Source organism: Urocitellus parryii, chromosome 5 (genome assembly GCF_045843805.1).
Source record: "Urocitellus parryii isolate mUroPar1 chromosome 5, mUroPar1.hap1, whole genome shotgun sequence".
Classification (NCBI taxonomy): domain Eukaryota; kingdom Metazoa; phylum Chordata; class Mammalia; order Rodentia; family Sciuridae; genus Urocitellus; species Urocitellus parryii.
Genome location: NC_135535.1, coordinates 85,280,235 through 85,307,006, shown reverse-complemented (window position 1 = coordinate 85,307,006; position 26,772 = coordinate 85,280,235). Strand labels below are relative to the sequence as shown.

At 35.3% G+C, this 26,772-nt stretch overlaps 1 protein-coding gene across 2 annotated transcripts in view; it reads left to right on the top strand.

Annotated features, from left to right (window-relative positions):
• Nucleotides 1–24,882, top strand: part of Rassf8 (Ras association domain family member 8) — a 129,408-nt gene extending 104,526 nt beyond the window's left edge. The window contains exons 3-6 of one of the 2 annotated variants that reach the window (XM_077798437.1): nt 2,711–2,871; nt 16,873–17,762; nt 19,975–20,119; nt 20,785–24,882. In XM_077798437.1, coding sequence (XP_077654563.1) covers nt 2,769–2,871; nt 16,873–17,762; nt 19,975–20,119; nt 20,785–20,906 — 1,260 coding nt within the window. In that variant the 5' untranslated portion in view covers nt 2,711–2,768 and the 3' untranslated portion in view covers nt 20,907–24,882. Of the gene's footprint in view, nt 1–2,680; nt 2,872–16,872; nt 17,763–19,974; nt 20,120–20,784 lie in introns of both variants that reach the window. The other variant, XM_026392320.2, reaches the window with a different exon arrangement.
• Nucleotides 24,883–26,772: the final 1,890 nt, after the last annotated feature.

Genomic DNA, 26,772 nt, shown 5'->3' with positions numbered 1-26,772 from the left:
TCCTATGTGTATACCTTTAATTTATCTCATCTGTCTAATTGCTCTAGCTAATGTTTCAAGAACTATTTTAAATAGAAATGTTGAAAGAGGGCATCCCTGTCTTATTCCAGTTTTTAGAGGGAATGCATTCAATTTTTCTCCATTTAGAATGATATTGGCCTGGGGCTTAGCATAGATAGCTTTTACAGTGTTGAGATATATTCCTGTTATCCCTAGTTTTTCTAGTGTTTTGAACATGAATGAGTGCTGTATTTTGTTGAATGTTTTTTCTGCTTCTATTGAGATGATCATATGGTTCTCATCTTTTAAGTCTGTTGATGTGATGCATTACATTTATTGATTTCCGTATGTTGAACCAACCTTTCATCCCTTGAACCCCACTTGATCGTGGTACACTATCTTTTTGATATGTTTTTGTATGTTTTTTAATATTTTTTAAAAAATAAGCCCCAGAGGTTTCTTTTGAATGAAAGGTTTCTTTGGAGGGAGGGGGCTTTCTTGGTAGTTTTTTCAAGTTCAAGATTTTTTAATGAAAAAAAAGGATGAGATATTAAGCATATTTTAATTCAACATTTTTAATGAAATAAAGCCATATATTAATGTTTGATCCCTTTTTGATGCCTGCATCTTTTTCCAAGAAAGAATAATTTTTGCATGTTCTATTTTTAGTGTAGAGAGAACCTAGTAAGGCAGAGCCTTCAGGGTCAGAACTGCCCTATTCCTTTCCCTATGTGTCCTCCAGGTAAGTGGAAGACAGTTGTGTGTGCAGCTCCTTCTTGAAGCTTAGAGTGCTCACAGCCTGTTGGAGGTTCAGAGAAGTCTCACTGTCAAGAAACTTTTAACATTGTTTATGGAATTTCTTATATTTCTTTGACTTTGGAACCCTTTTTCTCAGGACCGTTAACATCTCAGAGGATCTCATAACAAGGAACCCAGTTATGGGAATCAGCTGGTCATTGGAAAGAAGACCCTTCTCTGTATAATGTAAAACAGTAGAATATAGAGGGAAGGGAACTGGGCATGGGAGGAAGGAAGGGGAAGGAGAAATACTGGGGACTGAAGTAAAACAAATTATATTCATGCTCTTGTAATTTTGTCATAGTATATTCTGTTGTCATATATATCTAAAACCAATAAAAGCAAATATAGGGGTTTCTGAAACTTCTTTGGCACCTCATTTTAGGCAGAGACCTGAAGCAGCATCCTAGGAAGTTACTGTTCAATCAGTCCTTTCTTGTTTTCATGATGACAGAGTATTTTTGCCCCCTCTCTGGAAGAAGTAATATAGTTTATCTTCCTTCAGATAGCATGTGTTCTAACTTACCACTAGGTGACTAGATGGCCCATAACTGTCTTAGGTCCCTTAAGAAAATGTAAAGGGGCAAAGCTACTGTTTATAGTAAATTCTATTTTATAGGAAAAGTTTTCAGTATCTTTTAGTAAGCTTTTTTAAAAGTCATTAATTGTGAAACATCAGTGCCATTATAAACCTTAAAACTAATCCAAATGTTCTCTTAATTAAGTCAATGTTTATTACATCTCATAAAAACTTTAATGTTCTTTTCTAAAACAACAAAGAAATATGAAGATCAAAAACAGTGGATAGGGCTGGGGATGTGGCTCAAGCGGTAACGTGCTCGCCTGGCATGCGTGCGGCCCAGGTTCGATCCTCAGCACCACATACAAACAAAGATGTTATGTCCGCCGAAAACTAAATAGATAAATAAATATTTTAAAAAATGGATAAACAAAGTAAATCCTAGATTGATAAAAAATATTTGACACAGGAAAAGTTGAGATTTTAAAAACTCACAAGAAAAGAACTGTGCATAAATTCTTTTTAGCAGATTAAAACCTTTCAAATCAGTACCAGTAGAAGAAATCAAGGTATTTGGTTTAATGAAATGAGAAATGTTTAGCATATAATTCAGCCAAATAAAAAATTGAGCACTGATTTAGCACAGCAAATACAACAAATGATGATGGTTTATGTTTGTATCAGTCTTCTAATTCAGCAAAATTAGCAAGCCCAGCTAAATAAGAAAAGAATAAGATGTTCACACATGGGGTCAGCTACCCAAGGAATTTGTTTTCAAAAACAAAATGAGATTTTTTTTTTACACATCTGTCTTCATGCGTGCTTGGTGGGAGCATTCAGTGGTAAAGACCATTTCCTCAGTCTGTTGGGGAGGTCAGGGACACCCTCAACACAGGAGTGCAACTTGGAGTTAGCAGGACGCCTTGACAAATGTTTCTAGCAAGTGTTATACTCAGTGCTGGCAAGCCTGTGAGATTGGTTTATGATTCCAGGAATGACAAGAACTTTTTTTTTTCTTTTAACTCAGAACCCATCCTAATGAAAATGGTGAAAAGGGATAGAAAAAGAACATGTACATTGAAAAGTAGGACTTGATCAAGTAAATAAGAATATTTAGCCCAAAGACACATAAATAAAATCATTGTTAGGAAAGTAGTAATAATATGAAGCAGTGTCATGCTAGGTGGCTGTAATTGCATTTGTACTGCTGACTTTAGTTCTGTAAAATAAGTACAAATGGACTTTTATAGTAGCAGGATTCTGGTATATTAAAATTTGTTTCATGTAATTTTTATATTATATAAGAAATGCTAACATTTACCTTATTAAAAATGATATTTTCCTCTTTTTATCTGACTACAGTCTCTGCCTTCTCTGTGTTCTTGAAGCCAGACATGACCTGACACTCTGATGACTACTGTCAGGGCCTTGGGTGATTAGCCAGTGCACCATGGAACTGAAAGTATGGGTGGATGGAGTTCAGAGGATTGTTTGTGGTGTCACCGAAGTCACAACTTGCCAGGAGGTTGTAATAGCCTTAGCTCAAGCTATAGGTAAGTAAACTCTTGGATGTCTAGGATAAAAGTCCTTTACACTTTCTTTGGGGGGCTGTATATGTGTGTGGTTTCAATATATGTCTCTAGTGAGTTTTGTTCATTTAGTTCTATAATAAATCTCACAGACACACTTTTACTTACTATTCTTTGCCTGTGTTTGAGTGAATCTGTAATGATGCTGTTCTTAGAATTACCCCCCACCCATATCGCTCAACTTCTTCCCTGGTGTCATCCTAAACAGTGATTTCTGAAACTGAAGATGTTTTCTTAAGCAAAACATAGATTCCTAGTTCCCAGAATCCCTCATAAGGAAAAATTCTATTATCAATTTCTGAATACTTTTAGAAAAGCAAATACAACAAATGAAATAACAGCATTCCTTTTTAGGAAAATAATGTGCACTATTTAAATCTTATACAGTGAAGATGAAGTTGTCAAATACATCTCCTGTTTTTAAATCTTATCCTCCTATCTCAAGTTTCTTCCATTTTATTTTAAACTTTTCCTTGTCATAATTTGTGCAAATTTATTTGTCATCTTAAATCCTTTTGGAATATGATGAAGATATAAATTCCTGCCTCAGTAAAACTAGTAATATGGATTATAGTTTCTATTTACATCTTAAATCTGTTATTCAGAAAACAAATATTAAGGGGAAACTGTGTGTCCAACATCATGCTAGGTGCTCTAGCCTTCTTATCAAAAGTTTATTTTTTGTTTTGCTAGTTTATATTGGAAGCATGTACAGTTAGATCAAGGTTGAAAGCAGCCAGTGTTGCCAGGACATCTGAGCATCTGATGGAGATGCTTGACTTTGCCTCCTGCGTTATGGCAGATGCTTTGTTAGAGGTTGTAGTGCCCTACCAAGATAGAGACTTCCTGACATTTTTTATTTTTCCTTAAATGCACTAGCATTCTAATATATTAAAGGAATGCTAGGCTTTCACATCCAGTGAAATTCCCTAGTATGAAATTAATGTAATATTTGTAGACTTAAATTTAACTATTGAAGAGGAGAAGACTAAGATGTTTAATTTTATTTCATATTCTTTTATACCAACTTATTTAGTTATTCCCCCCCCCCTTTTTTTTTTCTTAATGAAGACTAGGATTACCATTGTTCATGTAACTTTCTCTGTTATGTTTGGGAATCAAAACATGGACAATACTTTAAAAAACGTTTTTGTAGAAGTCAAGTAGTTGAGTATGTTGCAGGCCACATTTATCTGTGTGGTAGCCACATTTTCTGCACAGAATTTCAAGGGCAAAATGCCTACAGGTACTAGATATGAGTTTGTCCTTTGCAACTGAAGTATGTTCTTACTTGTGGAACATGGTAAAAAGTTTTAAGTGAATCTTTTGCTGCCTCAATAACTCAGTACAAGACCTGTTTTGAAAGGTCAGCTACCTGAATACAGGTGTTTTATAATATTCCTCCAAATTTGGCCACCTATTTCTTTTTTGTGTGTCATAACTACTTCATTGAATTCAGAATTCAGAGAAGGACTCAACTGGCAACTAACCAACAGCTGTTAGTCCTTGTTTCTGTTGTTGTGCCAGATTTTCTCAGCACCAATTTGCTTCTGATATATATTTGAATATCTGTCTTATAATGAAAGATTTTTATATTCAGAGTTTAAATACCAAGTGAAAATTTTGTAATTCTTTTTTCTTATCTCTACTTTAAGAAACAATAGGGGATTTATTAATTAGAGAAAATTGCTTCTATAATAAACAACCCCAAAATTTCCATGGCTCAAACAGTAGTTTTTACTGAAGGAACTTGAGACTAGTTGCTTTTGTTTGCATGTACATATATAACCTGTTTAGGCAACTATATACAGTCAGCCCTCCATATCCACAAGTTCTACATCCATGGATTCAACTAACCTTGAACCAAAAGTACAGTAGTTATGCCTAGTACCAAACATGTACATGCTTTTTTTTTCCCCTTGTCATTATTCTCTACACAATACAGTATATTAACATGGCATTTACATTGAATTAATTATTATAAGCAATCTGGAGGTGATTTGTAGTATGTAGGACAATGTCATAGTTTATATGCAAATACATGCTATTTTTTGTAAGGGATTTAAACATCCACAGATTTTGGTATCTGCAGGGTCCTGGAACAATCCCCCATAAATACTAACAGATGACTGTGTGTGTGTGCAGGCATGTGCACGTGAGATAAAGAGAGAGACCTCAGAAGTCATTTTCTCCAAGTAGTTAAAATTATTTTTTTAAGAAACCACAGAAACTATCAAAATTATTTACTATGAAAATATGTACATAAGCCAGCAATCTGAGAATACATATGACAGCTAACATCTTTTGTCTTAGTGCTTCTAATCAATCAAGTCTAATTAGCAAAGAGCCAAAAGAGAACCTAGTTTGATTTTTTTTTAAATTCTGAATGTATCTAATACTCTAGAAATAAATCCTTTCTACCCTAATCTTTCACTACTTTGGCAGATTACAGGTAGGTGATGGATGTAGCACACATTTTCAAATTATGACAGAATAGTTAAAAGTAAAACTGTGATTAAAATACTCTTTGCAGGAAGTGGTTAAGCTACCTATGCATCCAGAGTGCACCCTGTGTTCAGTCATTGTAATCCTAGGCTTTCTGAAACATTCCCAATTTAAATATTCTATTTTGTTTCCCTGGTAAACTGTCCTAGAAGTGCCATTATTCCAGAGCTCAAACTGCCTGTATCAAGTTATAGTAGGGAAAGTGCATTTGCTTTTACGATATCCCAAACCAAAAATAAGAAAAGTATGTTTTTTTTTTTTTTGCCCTCAGGTATCTTAAAGCTTAATATAGGAGCCGGGAGTATGGCTCAGTGGTAGTGTGCTTACCTTGCGTGCATGGGACACTTGTTTCAATCCTCAGCACCACATAAATAAATAAAATAAAGGTATTGTGTCCTTTATTTTATTTATTTATGTTTTTTAAAAAATAAAGTTTAACATAGAAATAAATTCCAGCTAAAATTAGGGGAGGAAAAAAATAAAGGAACTGAAGGAAAAGGTTTCTGATCCACGAAGCTTTGATACCTGATGTCATTTAAAGTATTAGTGATTCAGAATCTTTCTGTTCCCATTTATTGTGATCTGTTCCCTGTATCTTCTTCAAATGGGGCCAGAGCAAGCATTGAATAGAAGTAACTGGATTGGAGCTGGGACTAAAATGATGTGGTGGACTCTGCTCAAGAAGCCCTTTCATAATCAGTTTTCAAACACATACATTTTATACTAAACTCTGGTTTTAGTATTTGTTAAGACTTATTTTTCTTTTCTGAAAATTCTTCTAAAGTGTAGAGGATCTTGCTTTCTTGTCTTTCTTATATCATTGCTTTGCCTAAAATAAGTACTCAGTTAAACTTATTTTCTAGGACAGTCCTGTTCAGTAAAACTTTCAGCAAGGATAAAAATGTTCTATAACTGTGCTTTCCAATATGATAGTCCCTAGTGACATTCAACTATTGAATACTTGAAGTGTGGCTAGTGTGACTGAGAAAATGAATTTTTAATTTTAACTGAATCTAAGTAAGGCTAGTAGTAGACAACACTCTTGTAGGAGACAGTGTATTCTAGAGGATAACTGATTGGTGTCTTGGACTTAACATGTCAAAACCCAAGCTCTGTGTCCCAGGTACTGCCCATCCCCAAGTTTCTTCCTTCTACCCATCTCCGCAATGAGAACTCTTCTTTTAGTTGATAGAATCCAAAACCTTTGGGTTGTCTTTTCTTCCTTTCTTGCTTTACTACCTTAAAACTAACCTATCAACAAATCCCCTATTCTACCTTCAAAATATATCCAGAATCTTATTTCTTCTCTCAACAACCACTGATGGTGGTTTTTTACCACTTTGTTACCTTGATGGAAACCACGATTATTTTTCACTTAGATTTTTATAACAGTTTCCAGCTCATCTCCCTACTGTGTCAGTCAGCTTTCCATTATTGTAACAAAATATTCAAGATAACCAACTTAAAAAGAGAAGAGGTTTATTTTGACTCACAGTTTCAGAGGTTTCAGTCCATGGTTGCTTTGCCCTGTTACTTTTGGCCTATGGTGGCAAAATACATTATGGTAGAGGAGTTGTTCACAGTACTTAGGAAGGAAAAGAGAGACAGAACAGAAAGTGACCAGGGTCTCCATATCCCCTTCTAGGGCATGCCTCCAGTGGTCTAACTTTCTTCTATTAGATCCCATGTCAGGTTCCACCATCTCCCAGTAACACCACTGTCTGACAGCCAAGTATTTAACACATGGGCTTTTGGGAGACACTTTGAACCTAAAGCACTACTTCTACCTTGTCCCTCTTTTCAACAGATTTCTTTTAAAAGTAATTCCTTTAAAACATGTTGCATCATTTCATTCCTCTGCTCAAAACCCATTAGTGGTTTTCTAACCCAGAATTCTGAACCCACACAGTAGTCTTCAGGGACATAAAGGAATCCCCACATACTCTCTCACTACTCTAACCTCATTTAAAACCACTCATTTTGGAGTATACCCTCCCACCTACACATGCCAACCACATTCCTACCTCAATCTTTGCATTAGTTTTTCTCTATTAAGAATACTCTATAATTAGTTACTTTGTGTTCATTCCCTTAGATCTCTGCTCAAACATAATCTTATAACAAAAACTCTCTCTGACCACTGTGTGTCATGCACATGTGCACATTCATATACTCCTTGTCCTAACTACTATTTCTCTGTAGCATTCACCTCCTGACATGTTACTTATCCACCACCATCCCTTATCCACATTATGAAATCTAAAAAATTCTGAAATCCTCAAGTTTATCATACTTCTTTTGTTAGCCCAATACCTGGCATTGCTTCAGTAGTGGTTAAAAAAAAATGGCTTGATGTGAGGCTGGTTTAGTTCATCTATCCCATTTGATATAAATTTTGGTACATTTTACTTTAGAACTGTCATAAGCTTGGGTTAGGTTGAAAGGTTTTATTACAAATACAGAATCATGATTGCAGGATGGCTTCATGCCACCTTTCTAAAACCTAAAAAATTCTGGATTTTCAGTACATATGACTTCAAAGCTGTTAGATAACAGAAAGTAGGTCTACATTTACTTGGGATTGTCTATCACCTACCACTGTTTTGTTATTGTTTATTCCCATAGCTTAAAGCTATATCTTTAATGTAGTAAGCACTTGAGCTGTTTTTATTCACAACATGCCTGACACCAACCGTTCAGTACAGTTCTTTTTTTATTTACTTTAATTTGTTATATATGACAGCAGAATGCATTTCAGTTCGTATTACACTTATATATAAAGCACAATTTTTTATATCTCTGATTGTACACAATGTAGAGGCACACCATTCGTGTCTTCATGTGTACAGCATACATTGTACTTCATACAATGTCCATCTCATTCCACTGTCTTTCCTATCCCCATGACCCATCTCTTGCCCTCCCTCCCCTTTGCCCTATCTAGAGTTTTTCTATTCCTCCATGTGTACCCACCTCCATTTCTGTTATGAATCAGCATCCTTATATCAGAGAAAACACTTGGAATTTGTTTTTTTGAGATTGGCTTCCTTCACTTAGCCTTATATTCTCCAGTTCCATCATTTTCCTGCAAATGACATGATTTTATTCTCTTAATGCTGAGTAATATTCCATTATGTATACATACCACAGTTTCTTTATCCATTCATCTATTGAAGGGCATTTAGGTTTAGCTATTGTGAATTGTGCTGCAATAAACATCAATGTGGCTGTGTCCCTGTAGTATGCTGTTTTTAAGTCCTTTGGATATGGATAGCTGGGTAAAATAGTGGTTCCATTCCCAGTTTTCCAAGGAATCTCCATACTGCTTTCCAATTTCCAGTCTCACCAGCAATGTATAAGTGTGCTTTTCCCCCCACATCCTTTCCAGCACTTATTGTTATTTGTATTCTTAATAGCTGCCATTCTGATTGCAGTGAGATGAAATCTTAGAGTATTTTTGATTTACACTTCTCTAATTGCTAGGGTGTTGAACATTTTTTCATGTATTTGTTGATTGATTGTATATCATCTTCTGAGAAATGTCTGTTCAGTTCCTTGGCCCATTTATTGATTGAGTTATTTGGTTTTTGGTTCTTTGTGGGATTTTGATGTTGTTGTTGTTATTGTTTTGTTTTGTTTTGGCGTTAATCTTTTTGAGTTCTTTATATTTGCTCTCAAACAGCATGGTATTGGCACCAAAATAGACATGTAGACCAATGGTACAGAATAGAAGACACAGAGACAAGCCCACATAATTACAGTTATCTTCTATTAGACAAAGGCGCCAGAAACATACATTGGAGAAAAGATAGCCTCGTCAACAAATGGGACTGGGAAAACAGGAAATCCATATACAACAAAATGAAATTAAACCCCTGTCTCTCACCATGCACAACCCTCAACTCAAAGTGGATCAAGGAACTAAGAATTAAACCAGAGACACTTCATCTATTAGAATAAAAAGTAGATCCAAATCTCCAATATGTGGGATTAGGCCCCTACTTCCTTAATAAGACTCCTATAGCACAAGAATTAAAATGAAGAATCAATAAATGGGATAGATGTAAACTAAAAAGCATCTTCTCAGCAAAAGAAACGATCAGTAAGGTGACTAGTTCAATATAATTCTGAAACTATCCTCCTGGAGTTAGCATCAGGTGAGTTAAAGGGTTCAGTTTTACAAGACTTTTCTCCACTTTATGCACCAGTTGCCACCTATATACTTCTGACTGGTTAGCTATAAATTGGAGGTTTCCACAGCTGCTTCTTTAGGTTCAGTAATGTGATAGAATGACTCAAAAGGCTCAGGAAAGGCTGGGCACAGTGGTGCATGCCTGTACTCCCAGCAGCTCTAGAGGCTGAGGCTGGAGGATCACAAGTTCAAAGCCAGCCTCAGCAACAGCAAGGCACTGAGCAACTTAGTGAGTCCCTGTCTCTAAATAAAATACAAAATATTAGGGATGGGGATGTGGATGTGGCTCAGTGGCTGAGTATTGGTACCCCAAAATAAACACAAAACAAAACTCAGGAAAGGACTTAACTTATTATTGCCAGTCTGTTATTAAAATCGGTAATAATAAAGAATTCAACTCAGGAATAATCAACTGAAAGAGTTGCATAGGGCAAGGAATGGTGTAGGAGGGGACCAAGAGGAGAGTACGAAGCTTCTTGATCCTCTCCCATCTCCCAGCACCTCAGTGTGTTCACTGACCCAGAGCTGTCTGAACTCCATTGCTGAGAGGGTTTTAATGGAGGCTCCATTACAGAATCATCATTGAGTAAATCATTGGCCATTGGTGATTAACTTGGTCTCCAAGATCTCTCCTCTGAGCCAACTAGCACAAGGATTTATTATGGATACAGAAAAAGTGCTCTCATAACTCCTGTTATTCAGGACATTCCGAGGGGTTTTCAAAGCTCTTTATCAGAAAGTGGGGACAAAAACGAAATATATCTCTTATTATGTATCACAATACACAGTATATATTTCTGAATGGGTAAATGAGTTTTTAATTTTTTTCTGTTTTTTTTTTTGTGTAAATCCTAGACTGAACAAGATGACCATCTAATGTCAGTGACTCTTCCATCTCTAAGATTAATTCCTTTAGAATATAAGAGAAGGAATACATGTTGCATTGTCATATTTAACTCCTAACTTCATATGAAAGTTATCAAAATTAGAAATTTTAAATTGATCTACATTGTATCTATTTATGAAGTATTATGTAGAATATTTTGAAATTTAGAAAAATACAAAGAAAGCAAAAGAATCACTCATGATTCTATCTCCAAAAATTAACCACCATCAATGGCAAAAATACAGCATACTTAAAGAATTTTAATTAGTATTTTAACAATTTTAATTTTTTTTATTTTATTTGCAGTTCCAGAATTTGGCAACACTTCATTCTATAAAGTAGAATTAGTGTTCTGATAAGCCCAGCAGAGAACATTGGTTTTAAAGACAGAAAGGAGCCAAAGAAAGCTGAAACAAAGTACAAAAAATAGATAGGTCACTCCAGAATTACTCTCCCAGTGAGAGTCAACACAGAGGGGACTTTCTCATCAAGCTGGCTCAAACCAGCTTATTTGGTGGGTTGGCTGTTATCTATCCTTCTCCTGTTGTTTCAGAAGGTCAGAGAAACAACTTAGTTTTTGGTTGGTGACATGGAACTTTAGCATATGTTACCCCATTTTGGATTGGTCTGTTTTACCTTGTGCCAAGAGCTCAGTCTAAACCAATGACCTCCTATAAATTTTATTTAAAAAAACTAAAAGCAATGTTTTTAATGTCTCTGTAGATGAGCCTTAATAAAAAAAGATTATACTTTTCTAGGTTTTAAAATCTCACTTTTCACCTTTTGTATCATGAATTAATCTTCCATGTCATTTGATCCTCACCCCCCATAACAGTCTGATGAGGAAGGTACTATAATTGTCTGTATTTTACAAATGGTCAAACCAAGGCACCAAGATATTAATTACTATTCTTTTGTAGCCAGTGGTCTGATTGAAGACTTCTCCTCTTAACTATTATTGTATTAGTTGTGCTCCCTATAATCTCCATGGACAACTGTTAGAAAACATAGTTACTGATTGAGTTATACTAAAAGAAGAAATAAAAATCTTAGTGAAATATACTTCCTTTTTATAACCATGGTGATCATTTACAGCTTTAGTATTTATATCAATAATCTAATCAAACTTAATCTTAAATATTTTCTACATTTTCCACATATATTAAAGATTATTTTTAACAAATGTGAGTACAAGTAATTCATCAAGTAATTCATAACATGCATCAGTCAGGAAGGATTTTATTTATACTGCATTAATAAATAATCCCCAAAATCTTCTTGTGTTTTGGTGATAAATATTCCTATTACTTTGGTTAATATTATTTAAATAAAGTAACAAGCATAATGGTACTTAGTAACTTCATTATTTTCAGTAGTATTAAGCTTATCATATCATCCTAAGTAGGCAGTAATTCCCTGATTACATAATATTCTCAGTATACTGGGACTGATTTAGCTATGGGTTAAAAGCATAACTAGCTGATGTGTACTCAGATGTAATCTTTTATTAAATCACTATCAAGATAAATGCTTTATGGTAAAGAGTTATCTCAATAGTTTCTCAATAGTTTCACTATAATTTTTATATATACTATAATTTATATACATATAAATTATAGTAATAGTAAACATATATAAATAAAAACTGAAATTAATTCACTGATAAATTTATGTTATGCCTGCATGTCATCTTCACTGATGAGGATCAGAATAGCTATACTGCTTAACTCACAGAATCAATCAAGGTGATTATATAAAAACATTTTATATAAAAGCATTTTACATACAGATCATAAGTAGCCCATTCATTGATTGGATTATTTGTTTTTTTGGTGTTAAGTTTTTGAGTTCATTATGTATCTTTAATATTAAGCATAAGTTCTGTTACAAAGATCAGCACTCATTATAAAACTCTAATTAAGCCATTATGGAAAGGAATAGTTATATTCACTAGATTCTGCATAAAAAATACAAAAAAGTACAATATATTTCATAAAATTCTTATCAAAGTATATATAGCTCCAAATATTTTTTTAAATTGCTGTAGGGTAGTTTATTCACCATAGATAAAAAGCAATACAGGTGTTACTGACATTATTTCTAATATGTCCAAAATCATGAGGGTATTATTAGCATTAAACTAATAAGATTAATGTCAGCTCTTTGTCATTATATTTTAAAATAATGTACAGTATTTTAATCTTTGGAATGGGCAGGATTTGATACTGAAGAACAAAATCAAACATCAGTTAAAATTAAAGCTAATAAAGAGAGTTAGCAATCTAATTAAACCTGTATCTCCAGAGTCAGGCATTAATTCTGACAAATATTTAGTGTTCAATGTGTATTTGTCAAAAAAAATAATAAGGTGTGACAAAAAAGTCATGATTTTATTTTATGATTCTAAAAGCAATTTTAAAAATAGTTATATAATAATGCTCCATCCATTTACCTGCAAATGCAATAATTTCGTTCTTCTTTAAGGCTGAGTAATATTCCATTGTGTATATATACCACATTTTCTTTATCTATTCATCTGTTAGAAGGGCATATAGGTTGGTTCCATAGCTTGGTTATTGGAAATTGAGCTGCTATAAACGTTGATGTGGCTGTATCACTGTCGTATGCTGATTTTTAAGTCCATTGGGTGTAAACCCAGGAGTGGGATAGCTGGCTCAAATGGTGGTTCCCTTCCAAGTTTTCTGAGGAATCTCCATACTACTTTCCTTAATGGTTGCACCAATTTGCAGTCCCACCAGCATTGTTGCTTTATTCTGATAATTACCACTCTGACTGGAGTGAGATGGAATCTTAGAGTAATTTTGATTTGCATTTCTCTAATTGCTACTGAAGTTGAACATTTTTTCATATATTTATTGATCAATTGTATTTCTTCTGTGAAGTGTTTATTCAGTTCCGTAGCCCATTTATTGAATGGATTATTTGGGTTTTTTTGGTGTTAAGTTTTTGAGTTCATTATGTATCTTGAATATTAATGCTCTCCTGAGGTGCATGTGGTAAAGATTTTCTCCCATTCTGGCTCTCTCTTCACGTTGTTTCCTTTTCTGAGAAGAAGCTCCTTCTCATTTATCTTTTTTTAAAGAGAAGCTTTTTTAGGGGCTGGGGTTGTAGCTCAGTGGTAGAGTACTCACCCAGCAAGTGTGAGGCACTGGGTTCGAGCCACAGTACCACATAAAGATAAATAAATAAAGGTATTATGTCCATCTACATCTAAAAAAATTACAAAAAGGTTTTTATATGGACTTTTTTCTTTTTGCCTAGTGACACTAAATGTGCATAATACAATGAAAGGTAACACTGGCAGTCAAATCAGTTTTCCATAGCTTTCTACCAAGACATTCTCAGAGGATAAGCAGCACCATCAAGCATTGGGAAATCTGTTTTATATGTAAATGTGAGTACATTAGGGTCTTTAGAAAGTTTAATTAAACTTGTATAATGTGATGATTCAGTTTTCTTTTTAAAGATACTTCAATACCTGATAGAACTGGAGGGGGCTCTACCAGTCTGATCTAACCCCTCATATTGCTGATACATTGAGTTACAAAATGCCTAAAGTAGTTGATAGGCAGCAGAGCCAGAAACAAAACAAAGTGCTGTGACCTCGTGAACAGTCTTAACATTGCTGATAAGTGGTTTTTCTTGAGACAGTTACAGTGTTGTTGGTTTGGTTTGGTTTGGTTTGGTTTGGTTTGGTTTGGTTTGGTTAGTTGTAGATGAACACAATATCTTTATCTATTTATTTTTATGTAGTGCTGAGGATCAAACCTAGTGGCTCACATATGCAGGGAAGCACTCTACCACTAAGTTATAGCCCCAGCCTGCCCAATTAGAGCAGTTTTTAACCTGAAAATCATTAGATATATTTTATAGTCCAAGAAGTCAATCCAATGTGCTAAGGTTTTCTTTTCCATTATCTTAGTTTGGCTGAATACTTTGATGGTAGTATCTAATATTTATATACCACTTTTCAGTTTTACAACAGATTTTTACATTTTACATTCTCACTTGACTTTCAGAACAACCTTTATGTCAGATAAGGATACTGAAGCTAAAGGACATTTAATAATTTGTTCAAATAACATATGCAGATGGCAGACTTGAACACAAGCCTTCCAACCCTGAGCCATGTCCTTTCTATTCCCTCCAGCTTTACACATAGTTGAAAGTTGCTTAAGAAGAATTTTTTTTTTTAAGTCAAACAGCTGCAAAATACTGAATGTCGGGCTGGGGATGTGGCTCAAGCGGTAGCGCGCTCGCCTGGCATGCGTGCGGCCTGGGTTCAATCCTCAGCACCACATGCCAACAAAGATGTTGTGTCCGCCGAGAACTAAAAAAAATAAATATTAAAAAAAAATTCTCTCTCTCACTCTCTCTCCTCTCTCACTCTCTCTTTAAAAAAAAAAAAAAATACTGAATGTCTGCTATGGGCCAAGCAGTATGGTAGATTCTTTCTACATCTGCCATTCAAAATCAGTGAGATATTTTAGAAGTGAAGTTTTTATCCAGTGAGTAGTTTTACCCAGGATTAAAGCGTCCACAGCCCTGGAGCTGCACATAGGACTCAGGTTTCCTTAAAGAATATAGTCCTATGCTTAGAACTAAATCATTCTTTATGTGCTGCTTCTGAATTGCATACATGGGTGTTCCTATTTACACATCCAGATATCTGACACATAATTGAGGAAGTACTATTGGCTCAGAAGCTCATCACATTTAAAAAAGAAGTCAGGAAAGGTAAGTCACTAGCTATATGTGCTAATATAATTACTGGATGGCATGATCAGGTTTTTTTTCCTTGTAATAATATTAAATAGTAATGTACACTTTTAAGAAAATAAAATACCTTAAGTGAACATACTTAGAAGTTAGTTCAAGCTTATATCCTTATACTGTCTTCTAAAATTTTATCTAATTTTATATTTAATACGTTCAACATGTATTTTTAATTTAAATGTGATTTTTTAAAAATATATTTTTAGTTATAGATGGACACATACCTTTATTTATTTATCTTTAAGTAGTGAAGACCAAACCTAGTGCCTCACACATGCTGTTCAAACATTCTACCACTGAGCCATAACCCCAGCCCTGTTTTTATAATAAAAAATAATTTAAATTTATTTAATTTTTAAGAATCTTTGCAACTATTATTTGCCGCAGTCTGGCTGGGCACAATTCAGGAGCCACTTGTCAAAAGAAACAAACTTTATTTTTAAAACTACAAACGCCAAACAAAACAGCTCCTCAGGAAAAACCCTCAGAGCCCAACTGCCACCACCGGCTTCCACAAGCCTCTCCCACACACCAACAACCACCTCCCACAATCCTCCTGCTCTTGAGGCCGATTGGCTAGGTCGCGTGGGCGGAGCCAAAGAAGTCCCCCAATGAGCAGTTCCGTAGTCTGAAGGGCAGGGAAACAGCCCAATGAACATGACCGCAGAGGAGCCAATCAGCTAGATGTTGCTGGGGCCGCTGTGAGCCAATCATCAGCTGGCAGTCTGAAGGGCAGGGAAACAGCCCAATGAACATCACCACAGAGGAGCCAATCAGCTAGATGTTGCTGGGGCCACTGTGAGCCAATCATCAGCCGGCAGCTGGGAGTTTGCTGGCAGCTGGAAGTTTTCTGGGGCCCCTTTGGCTGTGGCTCTCAACAATTATTGTCAAAATTGAGCAAGGCTTTGCCTCTTCAGGCTGCTTTTTTTTTTTTAACCTAAAGTTATTTTGAAGAGTTGTTTTCATTAGGTCACTTGTTTATTGGCCAGAGTTAATATTTATATTTGTGCCCCTCTAATTAGGAAAGTAAAGAGGGATAGGAGAGGAGAGGAGAGGCGGGAAGGTTCCAGCTGTGTGACCTGAGTAGCAAGTCCCTCTCTGCTGTGCATCAGGAGAGGTGGCACCTCTAGCCTCTCCAGATCCCGATGTGCAAGAGACTTGCACATGAAATCTAAACTTTATTCAAGTTTAGCAGTGCTATCTAGCTTCTGGGGCTAGCCCTTAGTGTCCTCCTTTGCTTTGACTAGAATATAAACTTTGTTCAGTCTTGTCCCAAATAAGAAGTTCTAAGCAATTAGGCATTTGACAGGTGTGTGAGACTCAATCAGATTAAAAGTGTCAAGTTGAATTTCTAAGCAAATCTGAAGAGTACTGTGTGATTCACATTCTGTCATTTGTGTTGTTACGTATCTTGGGAGGTTTGGTATCTTGTGATCTTCCACTGAAGGTGTTAAAGACAACATGGACTGGACTCTTAAAATTTGACATTTTGATTCTAATCAAAACACGAGTGTCAAATGCTGTTCTCTGTTGCATTGTTTATCTATTACATATCCCACAATTTATTCTTATCTTTACTGTCTAGGTCGAACTGGAAGGTACACACTTATAGAAAAATGGAGAGATACTGAAAGACATTTAGCACCTCATGAAAATCCTATCATATCCTTAAACAAATGGGGGCAGTACGCTAGTGATGTACAGTTAATTCTGCGTCGAACCGGGCCATCTCTCAGTGAAAGACCCACTTCAGATAGTGTGGCTCGAATTCCTGAAAGAACTTTATACAGGCAGAGTCTCCCCCCATTAGCCAAACTGAGGCCTCAAATTGACAAATCAATCAAAAGAAGAGAACCTAAAAGAAAATCGTTGACATTTACAGGAGGTGCCAAAGGATTGATGGACATTTTTGGAAAAAGTAAAGAAACTGAATTTAAGCAAAAGGTGCTGAATAACTGCAAAACAACAGCAGATGAGTTGAAGAAACTGATTCGTTTGCAGACAGAGAAGCTTCAATCCATTGAGAAGCAGTTAGAATCTAATGAAATAGAAATACGATTTTGGGAGCAAAAGTATAATTCTAACCTTGAAGAGGAAATTGTCCGCCTGGAGCAAAAGATCAAAAGAAATGATGTAGAAATTGAGGAGGAAGAATTTTGGGAAAATGAATTACAGATTGAACAGGAAAATGAAAAGCAGCTAAAGGATCAACTTCAAGAAATAAGACAGAAAATCACAGAGTGTGAAAGCAAATTAAAGGACTATTTGGCACAAATCCAGACTATGGAAAGTGGTCTTGAAGCAGAAAAATTGCAACGGGAAGTTCAGGAGGCACAAATCAACGAGGAAGAGGTTAAAGGACAGATTGGTAAGGTCAAAGGGGAGATTGACATCCAGGGCCAGCAGAGCTTGAGGTTGGAAAATGGTATTAAAGCTGTGGAAAGATCTCTTGGACAGGCCACCAAACGACTACAGGTAAGAACATTTTTATTTATTAACAGGATGTTTCATCTATTTAAAGAATATATTCCTGGACTCTTTTTTGAGTGTTTCCCTTGATTTTAAAGGACTTCATTTTTCTGTATTTCAAGAATTAGAAACCTAGTTTTGTCTAAAAGTCTCATAGAATTTTTGTGATGTGTGACAAAGTTCAGATATAACACCACACTAATGGGTGCTCCATGGAAGAGGCTTTTCACTGTGACAATTGTGACATTAGGTGATTGTATATAGAAGAGCACAACCCCAGAAGGGTCAACCCTAGACCTGGAATGGATACTAATGATGAGATAATGCACCTGACCTTCTCCTTTCAGAGGGAAACCCAAGCCAGATGAGATTACAAAGATTGATTGACCAAGGGTTGTGTCTGACTGCTTGTCTGTCAGTCTTCCATTGTCAAGCCCCAGCCTTTTCCCTTTTCCCAGTCACCTTCCTGCCTCTCTTCTCCCTCATATCCCTCTTTACTTTCCTAATTAGTGGGGCACAAAGGAGGGGCATATCTCCAACTTCCCTCTCCCTGGTACCTATATAAGAACATTTATATTTTACCACTTAAACTCTGATCACTCAACTTACATTTCTTGGATACCCATTCTTGAAAACACAGTAGTGGTTATATAGGAGTTGTAAAGATTTATGAAACAGTTGCTAACAGATGAAATGAAAAAGACAATTGATGGCTGTTTAAATTTAAATTAATTAAAATCAATATTCAGTAAATTAGTTTAAAATATAAAATGATTTAAAATTCTGTGTTTGGTCACAGTCACATTTCAGGTGTTTGATAGTACATGCAGCTGTTGATTAGATAGCACAAATGCCGAACTTTTCCAGGAAGTTCTGTCAGATAGAACTAGTTGGAAGCTCACTACTTGTATAATTCACGACAGGCAGTTCAGGGCACACTTATTAGAAATTCAGAATCTTTATGTATTGAGAGCCCCAAATGGTACCAAATAGCACACTAAAGTTTGAGAAGAGCTGCTTTAATATTGATACATACAGTCCTTCTGGGAAAGCTGAGATTTCCAGAAGAACCAAGATGGTTTCCTTTCTCTGTCTGTCACTAACTGGTAAGACATAATACTACCACCAAAATTTTGAAAATCAGGAATTTCTCATTTGTTAGCATTTTACTGTTTGGATTTATTTTGACAGTTTAAGAAGAGTACAAAGGAAGTCATGTTGTCTTTGATATTATTATAGTAATGACAATCATTATTTGTAAGCCATGTACCCATTGAAAAGTACCTGATAGCAGATTACTAACCCATTACCACATACCATCGTTCACTCAGTGTAAATGGAGAAAATCATTCCTCACTTCTATTATCTACCAGAGCCCTCAGATATGTCCAGCCCAGTTAAGGCCAGGCTGCCTTTCCTGAAAGTCTAGTAGAGACAGAATAGAAAGAGACAGAAAGTAACATACATAACAGGATGCCTCTCCTTACTTTTGGAGCTTTCCAGTTTTCTAAACCAGATTTCCTTCCCTAAGGATCTGTAGTTCTCAGGCTGTCTTTGTCAAGAATTTAAGAACCTCAGACTGAGACTCTTGTGAAAATCTTGCTTTGCTTATGCTATCTTGATAATAGATGTGATGAAAAACACCTTATGAAAACCAAGAACTCTAATAAATCTCCTGGACCAATTTATTCATCATTTGCAGTCAGTTATGAAATGGTTAGTAGGGAAATTTGTGATGAGCTTGACAAGACTGCTGTAATGCTAGGATAGAGAGAAACCAATTTTTAAATTTGTTTTTAAGTTGGACACAATACCTTTATTTATTTATTCATTTATTTATTTATTTTTATGTGGTGCTGAAGATCAGACCCAGTGCCTTGCACATGCTAGGCTAGTGCTCTACTGCTGAGCCACAACCCCAGCCCAGAAAACAATTTTTTAAATGAAACTTCATAGACATGCCTTATTTTGTGGAAATGCAGAGTGATGTTCCAAAGGGAAGCATTTCAATTTAGAGGGCAGACTGAAGAAGCTGTTGCCATTTTTTGTTTTGTTTTGGCCCATGCCACAGAATGCAAGTGACCTTTGTATCCATGTAATCCAGATTTGTTAAATGTGCTGCCTTAGCCCCTGCAGCAGAGGGACTGTCCTTGGACATCTTGAACTGGCCAATAATGAATCCTCAGATGAAGAAATAACAATAATAATTTCCACTTAGGACAAAGAACAAGAACTGGAGCAGTTGACCAAAGAGCTGCGGCAAGTCAATCTCCAGCAGTTTATCCAACAGACGGGGACAAAAGTTACCGTTTTGCCAGCCGAGCCCATTGAAATAGAGGCCTCACAGGCAGATATAGAAAGAGGTAAGGGATTGATAAATATTTTTTTCCTTTTTTCTCACTGGTTAACTTTATTCAGTTAGTTAAAGTGTCAGTCTACCATTCATAGCTAATTTTTAAGTGGGTCACTTTTTCAAAAATTAACATGCTTCCCATTTTTATAGAGAAAAACAATGATTTGGTTTTGTTTACTTAGGTAATCATGTAATTACCAAATCTCCTATTACTTAGTTTTAAAAATTTAACTGCTTCTTTATGAAACTTTTACCTGAGTATATATGAGCCATAGTGTATTAATTTGAATTTCAGCATCTCTCAGTTTCCCTAAAGTCCCTTCTTCCCTTTCTCCCTTTCTGAAAGTCTGTATTACTAACATGTGCTGATATTTAAGAGACCATTCCAATCTATGCACATATAATCTGAACAACCAAAAGGTGAGAAGAATGCTTACCTTAAAAAAAAAGAACCATTCACTCTTCCTACCCTGCAAACCTGGCCTGTCAGCTAGAGTCCCATGTGAGATAGTCTTACTTTTCTCCCACCTCATAGCCCACAAGGGTTTGCAGTGGTTGCTATATGCAGTTCTCTCTCTCAGGTTTTTTTAGGGCAGGAAATATTCTAATTTGTCACATTGCTAAGTGCTGCTAAGTAATGAGTACATCAAGTGACTTTCTTTATTTCTCATTTAGAGGCACCATTCCAGTCTGGATCCCTGAAGCGACCTGGTTCATCTCGGCAGCTTCCCAGTAATCTTCGTATTCTACAGAATCCTATCTCATCTGGTTTTAATCCTGAAGGCATATATGTATAACATTATCTGTCTTTAGGGGAGAGATCAATAAAAGTACCAAGGACAGTCAAATTTCTACTTTGATTTGTGCCAATGATGAACAGAGGACATGTTTCACAAGTCACCGTATTTTTTTCTCTCCTAAATTGCATACCACTTGGAGCCATACCCTGTGCACTGATGCTAAAGAACAAAGAAACTGTTTTCACACATCAACAGTATTGACATTTTTGTCCAGCAGCTGTAATACAAAGCCTTCATTTTTATTTGTAGCATTTGAGAGCATTGGTAAAGTATTATACTATGTGTATACATAAATAAACCGTGAATTAAGAGTAAAGAGAAATATGTGACTGTTTTAGTTTAATTTATTCCTTGTAATTGATTAATGTGTGAATGTTAATGTTTTAATATTTTTATTAGTACTTATCCTGTGATTTAATTATATTACATATTGTGTGATTATGACTGTGTGCATGTTGTCAGACTCCATCCATGCATTACGGATTTATAAACTACACACGTGTCATGGGGTGCTCCACCATCCAGACTAACTCCAGAAGAACCCACCTGCATTAATTTCATGAGTCTGTTTTAGCCATTGCTTAATTAGGTGAAGTAATTGAGATTTCTTTTTAATATGGAATTTAATCTTTCCTTCACAGTATTTCCAAATATATAAGTGACCATGTAACAGAAATGTTTTTCATGAGGTAAATTATACATGTTAAAGTTTGCAGTCTTTCATATCATATTGAGCAAAACCCTAATTGTTGTATATCTATTCAAATAGGCATGGGGGTTCCTGATACATTATGTGATTTGTTTCTGCCCTGCCTTATCATTTACTCTCAAGGATCCTCAGAATTAACATAATATATGTTATAGATGCCTGAGGATCGGGTTAGTATACTTTGTGAATATTGCTTCAAATTATATATTTTAAAATAACCCATTTCTCACGTATGGTCTGTTGGTATACACACCTACAAGTAAGTTATTGCTTCCACATAATTTACTCTGTATATTATGAACAACTGTGCTTTTTCTTCAGTCACTTAGGGAGAGAATAGATTGGAGTTAGCTCCTTTTTACCAAGGAAATAAAGTTAAATTCAGAGTATATTTTTCATTTTTAAGTTTGACTTTTATAGGATACAAATCTCCATTTGTATGTATATTGTTTTATTTATAAAGCCAAAAATGAGTCCACAACTCCACCATGAGTAGTGGCTTAACTGAGATTATCAAGTAATATTTAGACAGATGCTGTCAAACACTTCTTAGCCACTTTTACTTTCCCTCTGATCAAATTTGGTACAATATAATTAATATTTTAATCTGAAATTTAAAGTAGTTTTTAGTTCTGAAGGAAATATATTCTCTGTATTACATGCAACAAAATAAAAGTGGATTAATATAGTATTGCCATGGTAACAATAAAGAGATATATCTTATGCATGAAGGCAACTTTGGATGTTTCAACACATTAGACTTATTTTGGTTTAATGAATGCTGAGAATGCTGCTTTATTTAGGTTTCCTATGAAAAATTTTAAGAATGACTATGAAAATATATAGACGTTCTAGAGAACTGAAAATAACATAGTGTTGCCTTTTCTAGTCCAGCTAAGTAATAGACCTCAACTGAACATATTATTCTTTGGGTTCTTGGAGTTATCAAATTGGTCTTGCCATTATACTGTTTTGCAAATAACTTAAGGAAAAATGATTCTTAACTTAGTAACCATAACCTGTACACATTTGCCTCAGTTTATAATATGTATTTCATATCTACATATATTTAAAAATCAGAATTAAATGTCTAAATAATTTGTAGCTTTTGTGACAATAATGATTTAGGTATGCCCAATATATGCCTTACTTTTAAAGATTCCTATCCTCTACTGAGTCATTTTGTTGTTCAGAGAAATTGAGACCTTATTCACAAAGAAAAACATTTTATAAATTGTATTCTATTTAAATCAAAATGTTAAACTGTAGGTGTATTACACTTTGCAATTAGAAATTACAAAGATGCCTTGGTATACCACAAAGAACACAAAGTCGGTATCTAATTTAGTAATTGTAAATTATTAACAGAATTGCCTAATAAATTTAAAGAAAGATAGATAGCGTCCAACCAACTTGTAGTAGTCCTGGGTTCTCTAGCATAGTATCCCCAGTTAACCTCTGACTTCTTCAGAATTTTCAAGCTGCCAAATAATGGACCTAGTTACACATGAAAATACTGTTTCCTAGATGGGAAGAGTATGTAAATATGAATTAATGAACACTTTGAGCAGCTGTACTTTTTAATCAGTCATACTACTAGAAGCACATAACTGAAGAATATTTTTTAAATCTTTTTTTTAAAACAGAGGAAAATTCATTTCTGTAGAAACATCTTTAAATATTTTAGTCTATTTGTGATAATTTTTACCTATTGTGAATACAAATGAATTAGATTAAGTGCCACATCTTTGGATACTTTTGGAGGGGGGAGAAGTTAATGGTATAAAGAAATACCAAACATAAAATTTTGATTCTAAGGGATAATTCAGGTTCTAAATAATAAATTAGAATACAAATTTATGTGTTTTTTGAATCATACTGTAAAGTGTTTTATTGTGATTTTCTACAACTATTAAAGATATTAAAATGTTTTTTTCTTACCAAGAAATCATTTGAAATAGCATTAGTTTATTTGACCTTTAGAATATCATTATTCTCAGAGAATGGTACATAGTGGGTCACCTCAGTTTTTTTCATTTTCTTTATAATTTGATTTGTTTATATTTGATTTTTGTCTTAATGCACAGGGAATTTTTTATGAGACTTCAATTGGTTTTAGTAGAAATTGCCCACTTAATTCCCAGTCACCAATGAGTAAATTGTCAGTTCCTATAGTTGCAATTAGTTGAAAACTAGACTGATCAAGTTAAGAAAAAACTGAATAATACAGTAAAAAAAATAGAATATGTGGTGTGAAATGTGAAGTATGGCTATGTATAAGAATAGATAAGCACTTGCTTCCACAGTCAAAATAAAATGTATCCCTGTACTAAAAGACAGCTTTCTTTGTGAATAAGAACAAAACAGCCGAGAAAAAGAATTCTTCATTGAAAGACACTTATGTGAACACCTTTCCAAGTTAGAACTGTATTGGATTGAGGAAATAATGTGGAAAAAGCAAAAACTCGATTTCAGGCATGCAAAGGCTGTGAGCAGTTGGGCAGTTGTACATTGACTTTGAAAAATTGGGCCTTAATTTATATGTATATAATGGCACTGTGTTTGAATCTCTCTTCTACATAAAGTTGTCCTTATTAGTCTGTATTGTATTAAAATTTAGCTCATTAGTATTACTTTTGTATTATGTCAGTTTTTTAAGTTGCATGTTTCTACTGTTTGCTACAGTATTTTTAAGTTTTAGGTGAAGGCCACCAGCTGTATCAAACAACACAACAATCACTATTTATTCAGTATTGCTGCTTTATGTTTGCCAACCAAGCTTTCGATGCCTGGACAGTGACTGCTAGAAAGCTGCAGGAGCTCTTTCCAATGCATTTTATATATTTTTAGAAATCAAATAAATGCAGATGACTATTTAGTATACTAATTATATTAAACCAGCAGAATATAAAGGCAATAAAATATATACTTATATATGGGGGGAGGGGAAAGATTAAAAATATGGGTTCACAACCAGACATGGTGATGGCCCTAAATGTATTTCTCAATGTCTTTCTTCACTGACCCTAGAAGGATTTGAGTTGCTGCAGCTTTAAACAGAAAATTACCATGTTCACTAGTTGTGGACTATAAATATGCTTTTAGTAATGCTTTGCTTATGTTCAAATAAAAAGTCTATAATATGTATTATATGTAACTATTTTCTTTTGACCTTCATTTCAAAATGTATATTTTCTGATTATTATCATGAGCTGTAAAGCAAAAGATCAATATCTGATATTCCCCCAAATAATAAATTTTCAGGATTCATTGGGGCAGAACTATTGTTGGTTTGTTTCTTATGTGTTTAACATTTTTAAATGTAATTTTATTTCCTTTAAATGATGGCAGAATTGTTCTGTCCACATCAGTGACACCAGTTATGTTTTTCCACATATGATGTTGTTATAACTGAAGAATCCTGTTGCTCAAAAGGTAGCTGCTGGGCTGGGGCTGGGGCTCAGTGGTAGAGCACTTGCCTAGCATGTGTGAGGCCCTGGGTTCGATCCTCAGCACCACATAAAAATAAATACAAAAAAAAAATTGTGTCCATCTACAATAAAAAACATTTTTTTAAAAAAAAGGTAGCTGCTTCATCAAGTAAAGCTTAATTAAGAAACTACTGTGCCTCCCTTTTATTTCTAGAGTGAAAGGAAAAGTTATTTCTTAATCTCTGTACTCCCCAGATTTTCTGAAAGCCCAAGTGAGAGGAAGGGAGCTAACGCCTCAGTGCCCATGGTGCCAGGGCAACATGAGGCACTCGTCACACGTGAACACTCACAGCCATCTGGGGAACTTCTCCCAAATTGCAATCCAGTAAGTGGCTGACACAGCACTTGAATTTAGAACTTTCGGACCCTGAGTACCTCCCTGCATCCCATGGTAAAGCTGCATAAGCTCTACAATGCAAGTGTCTGCATTTTAACCACCCTACAGTGAAAACGTATAAATTTTATAGGAATATTTTTATAAGTAGAAGTTACATCTTGACCAAGAGACTATACAAAGTAATAGTATACTCGAAAAGCAAAGTTAAAATGAAGAGCTTTAACTCAATTATTCTATATCCAAGCTTGGAGGACTTAGAATTCTAGTAATCCATCCTAGACCTTTTTTTAAAGCCATGGTTTTATGTTCAAGGCAGAACAAGAAACAGGATATGTTCACCTGACTCTTTCTGCTGCTGGCTCTGCAGATTTGTGCAGTATCTTAGGAGAAGTTGCTGGAATCTGGTGAGATCCTGTTGTTGGCTAGACACCAGACAGAAATGAGCAGGCTTGCTCTCTGCCTCAAGGAGACCACAGTCATTTAATGAGTCAGGTGACATCCTCAGTGCAACCTATTAAGCATGATTAAAGGGGCCAGGACAGACTGTCATGGAACACACCCCTAACCTGTGGTATCAGAAGACCCTGGAGAAAGCAATAGGATCAAGGGTGGGTTTTCTGGTCAGGCTGGAAGATGGAAAGTTGAAGGGCCTGTAGAGCTGTGGCAGGACAGTGAAGGGCAGGGAGGGCTAAAGGAGAAGGGAGGTTGGCATCACATCACGAAGGGCCTTGACTGTCATGGTAAGGAGTTTGGATTTTATCCTGAGAGCCCCAGGGAAGTTTTAAGCATGGAAATGAAATGATCAGATTAGCATATAATAAAGTCACTTCTGGATGACAGTGTGGAGACATGAATAAGAAGAGTCATGAAAGGAGCCAGAAAGACAAAAGGGCTATAGGAGTCAAACCAGAGATGATGGTAACCTGAACTAAAAATGGAGATAGCTATTGGAGTTTATTCATTGAACAAATTTTTGTTGAACACCTACTTTGTACCAGGATATGAAGAGAATCAGGCAGGTTATCCTAAGTAGACAATAGAAAAAGGACTTGGTATTTAAAAATGGGATTCAGAACAAAAGAATTTTTTAAATCCCAGGTATTTAACAGCTATTCACCATCCTAAGTAGATGGTGGAAATGGTACTGTGGGTCTACGAATAATGAGTACTCACAGATATCCTGTCTTGGGTGCTGGCAGGCAAGAGAGAGGCACAGGAGAGATGGAGAAGAGAACAAAAACATGGAGAACAGAATGTGTATTCTGAAGTGTGTCTTCATTTGGGCTTGCTCCCTGCAGAGAGCCCCTGCAGTATTCCTTGTGAGAA